This window comes from Brachionichthys hirsutus, unplaced genomic scaffold (genome assembly GCF_040956055.1).
Source record: "Brachionichthys hirsutus isolate HB-005 unplaced genomic scaffold, CSIRO-AGI_Bhir_v1 contig_466, whole genome shotgun sequence".
Lineage (NCBI taxonomy): Eukaryota > Metazoa > Chordata > Actinopteri > Lophiiformes > Brachionichthyidae > Brachionichthys > Brachionichthys hirsutus.
In genome coordinates, this window is record NW_027180601.1 from 3,169 (window position 1) to 7,672 (window position 4,504).

A 4,504-nucleotide genomic window follows, 5' to 3' on the forward strand; every position below is an offset into this window, starting at 1 on the left:
CGGTTTCTGCTCCCAGTTTACTTTACAGTCAGATTCCTTTTTTACTGTAGGATAAGGGTCCCTTGTGTTTCCTGTAGCAGCGCCTCACTAATAGCAGGCCCAGTAACTGGGTGGGTAGAGCCAGTGCAAAGCATCCTGGGAGTTTGAGTGGGAGTGACAGTATGGTCAAAGATGAGCAGGCATGGCCCAGTAATTGCATTTTAGTCCTGCTTACGAGTTAAACGTTACACTATGATTGTCCTTTTTTTTAAGGCATTTATTGGTCACGGGTCTTGACCAGTAAGCAATGAATGAGACATGCCATTCTTCAGGGGAGCGGTGGGAGGATTGCTGTTCCGCCAAGATTAAAACTCTTCTTGTTGGCTTTTCTGCAGATAATTGAGCAACAATATTGCACGATGGCAAACATTTTCCAAGGAATTCAGGAGATTGGCTCACATGCTGTGGATATCTATGACTTCCTCTTGGCTGGAATTGGTAGGTAATTAGCTCATCTGAATACAAAATGGGTCTTGTGTGTTTCTAATGTCGTTCTCTCTCTCTCTGTTTATAGATCCACGGTTGAAGGACTATCCACTCATGCAGAGTCCTGTTCCCATGTCAATAATATTGCTGTGCTACCTGTTCTTTACGTTGTCCCTTGGACCTAAACTAATGGCCAATCGCAAGCCCTTCCTGCTAAAAGAAGCCATGATAGCCTACAACTTCACGCTTGTGGCACTGTCGATATTCATCGTCTATGAAGTAAGACAGTTTAAGTTTCAAACGTGTCGAGTCTTGAAATACATTTTCTGTTAGGGATGTGTGCAGAATACATAAAATTCTTACCATGGTCAACTTGTTGGGAGTAAATTACATTTACCAACCTGAAATATAAATCTGATGATCGCTCAAAAGGAGGTCATTGTTAAAATTCTGCTGAACCACAAGATGTCCATAACTGTTGCTTACACAGGTATCTGAAATGCTTGTCAGATATTAGTCTCTTAATAAGAAAGGGGGGGGGGGGGGGTCAATGCAGGATGCAGGCAACTGAGGTGTCTTGTTGCTATTGTTGTTGTTTATTCAGCTTCAGTGTGAATTTAGGGGTGAAGAAAGTGTAATTTTGAACAATGTCCAAGTGAGTTCCCAAGCAAGTAACGGTAATCTTTTTTTTCCCCCTTTCTTTCAGTTCATGTTATCTGGTTGGATCACAACATATACCTGGCAATGTGATGCAGTTGATACATCCGACAGTCCTCAAGCACTAAGAGTAAGCCGCCCCCCCCCCCGCCCTCTAAATATTCAAATGAAACGAGACAAGTAATTGTCTACACGCTTGTTGCCTGTCAATTATAGTCTTTTCTTTTCATTAGATGGTGAGGGTGGCCTGGTTGTTCTGGTTCTCGAAGATTATTGAGCTCATGGACACAGTAAGTTCGGTCAAGTTTGTCTGACAATTAATATGCCCCCCCTGCCTCCCCTTAGCATAATTAAATTGTTATGCTCTCTCATTCAGGTCTTCTTTGTGTTGAGGAAAAAACATGGTCAGATAACGTTCCTTCACATCTTCCACCACTCTTTCATGCCCTGGACTTGGTGGTGGGGAGTCACTTACGCTCCTGGTGAGTACACGTTAACTTAAATGGGTTGAAAATGAAACAAACGATTGAAGTTTTGAGCATGGAAATCAATCGTGTACCTGGTGAACTGAGCAAAAACATCCTCCCCACTGCCTTTGTCTTTAGATTAAAAACATTCAGTCTAGTCATAAAATGATTAACAGTCAATTTGTAATGGGTCCAAATTTGGATTTGCCTCATCTAATTACTGTCACTGTTGCCTCAGGTGGAATGGGATCTTTTCATGCTATGGTGAACTCTTCCATCCATGTCGTCATGTACTTCTACTATGGCCTTGCCGCTGCTGGACCACGCTTCCAGAAGTATTTGTGGTGGAAGAAATACATGACTGCCATTCAGCTGGTACACACGCCCCGACACCATGCTTGTTGTTTGATCAACTATTTTAGACAATATGATGCTTTAATGCATTTAGAATCATGGTTTTGGTGTCTAACGTCTTTGTCCTTCCCTAAATGTCTCTGTTATGAAGGTACTAAGACATCGTTCTGTTTCTATACATCTAGTGTCTGGCTAACCCCTGATTTCTTCCACTAGTTCCAGTTCATCCTGATATCTCTCCACGCTACCCAGTATTACTTCATGGACCGCTGCGACTACCAGTTCCCCATGATCATCCACCTTGTCTGGATGTATGGGACCTTCTTCTTTGTGCTCTTCTCCAATTTCTGGATCCAAGCTTATGTGAAGGGAAAGCGTTTGCCAAAACAAGACGTTAACCATGTTCAGAATGGCATCACTCCCCACGCTGACTGCAAACGCAATGGGAACGAGAGCAACCTCAAACACGAAGCCAGAAATAGCTTTCATCACCAGGAGAATGGTGGCTGTTCAAGTGAAAAGTTGAAGAGAAACTAGAAAAATCCAGATGTGAATTTCGTTTTTTTGTTTTACATTTTATATGCAATGCCTTTAAAAAAATAATAATAATTTACATTGTCAATGACCTCCACAGTTGGGCTTCTGTAATTGGTTGGTTTTGTTTGAGTTGGGTAACCAGTTATGAAACACAATATATGAAGAGAAGATGCTTTAATTTATCTTCACGGATGTAGCTGCAACCACCTTTCAGTTTTGCACCTCACTTGCCTTCACCCCAGCTTACTGTGGAAAGATGATTGTACAGTTTCTATCAAACATGAATACTTTGTGTGAATGGTTTTAAAATACCAAAATAACATCATATTGGTATGCTTTACATATTTAGTTGCATTACGTATTTATTACGTATAATAATAAATATAAATTCTGACATCCTTTTGTATCTGTTCATTTTCCAGAATAAGGGCATATATATAGTGTGTTTAATGTGCTGGAGGGTTTCTCAATTATTCTTGAAGACTGTCGGATCTCTGACCGCGCGCTGGGTTGCAACAAAAATGAAGGCTTGCTTGTGCCTCTGGTCTTGACAATCCTGAGTATGTGGAGCTAGTAGGAGGTAGACAAGAGCCCCATTCTACTTGTGTTTAGGGCTCAGATAGAAGCCATCCTGCAAACCAGATCTACGTCCGCACGCTTCAGTTATCAGGGTTGTCATTGTGAGAGAAGCCAGCTTTACGCTTATTGCAGCGTTTAACTTACAGTTGTAACATATGCTAATATACAACTAACTCCACTTGAAAATTGACTGACTGCTCATCAGTGGACTGTTTCATAAAGCGCACTTGCTAAATAAGACACTTATTCTGTGTAGTCTCCCTTCTTTTAACTTGATTTTCCTCCACAAAGCCAGTTCAGCATAGTTTAAATATCGATTATTGATTCGAATGAAGGAATTGAGAATCATTAAAAATAAAATTGTACATTTAAAACGGTTTCAGTGGTACGGTATGTGAGCCTAAACATTTAGGCATATAAAAGTTCAACTTTTCCCAAACGTGAACGCTAGAAATGTGTAAGATTTACAAAGGAAAATGATATCGGAATAATTCAGGACGAGGTGATTAGTCTATCTGAATGAATTCGGACCAATGAAGAAATATGTATTGAGCCTGGCACCTTAGGCTATAGCAGACCTTGTTTGTGGAAGCTGTGTTACTTTTGTAAGGTCACTATATGCTTTTATTCTATTTGTGTGTGTCGGCTCTTTTCGCTGTCAATCACGGCACATCCTAAACTCGGCGTTGTAGTGGAAGGATCTGATCAATGTTCGATATCTAGGGATCCTTTTATCCAGCTACAATTACATATTACTAGAGTCATGAATAAATAAATAACCCTTTGATAAAGAAGCCTTGGTCTGTTCTCTGGCGCCACCATCAGACCAAACTTCAGAATTATTTAATTATTAGAATTAATTTATCTTAAAGAGGAAACAGAAATATAAAGACTTGTGATGTGAAAGGCCAAGTGTCAAAAAAGTCTGGACAATAGAGACATATTCATAGTGTTTATATCTATTCAATTTATACTGGACTGTGTCCTAGAGCAAACTCAAGGTCCGGGGACCAAATGTGGATGGCTGGTGTGCAGACATTTGTTTATGTAAAATGCATCTGTCAAACATGTTCTTAGCAGATCGCAGTTGTTGGTTGTACTGCAGTTCTGCCCCTCTCAATTGTGACAAGGCTCGAGATCGACCCAGGAGGAGATACATGGACGTAGCGAGGGAGGACATGAGAGTGGCTGGTTTTGGGGAGGACGATGCAAAGGACAGGGTGAAGTGGAGAGCGTTGATTTGCTGTGGCGACCCCTCACGGGACAAGCCGGAAGTACAACAGTAGTAGGTGTTATACTGTAAAAAAAATTTTTTTTTGAGGAGTGTGTATTGTGTAAAATTCTCTTAAGAATTAGTGTTGAGCATAACGAGTTGGATGAATGGCAGTGACTCCATCATTGTTGCACGTTTTATTCCAAGCTGAGATTACATTTGATTTGAAAAC

At 40.7% G+C, this 4,504-nt stretch overlaps 1 protein-coding gene across 1 annotated transcript; it reads left to right on the forward strand.

The window, feature by feature from the left end:
- Positions 1-398: 398 nt before the first annotated feature.
- On the forward strand, positions 399-2,869 carry LOC137916119 (very long chain fatty acid elongase 1-like). The gene is made up of 7 exons (XM_068759219.1): positions 399-477; positions 554-744; positions 1,172-1,252; positions 1,356-1,412; positions 1,499-1,604; positions 1,828-1,964; positions 2,160-2,869. The coding sequence occupies exons 1-7, from the start codon at positions 399-401 to the stop codon at positions 2,478-2,480; spliced, it is 972 nt and encodes a 323-aa protein (XP_068615320.1). The 3' UTR covers positions 2,481-2,869.
- The last annotated feature ends 1,635 nt before the right edge of the window (positions 2,870-4,504 follow it).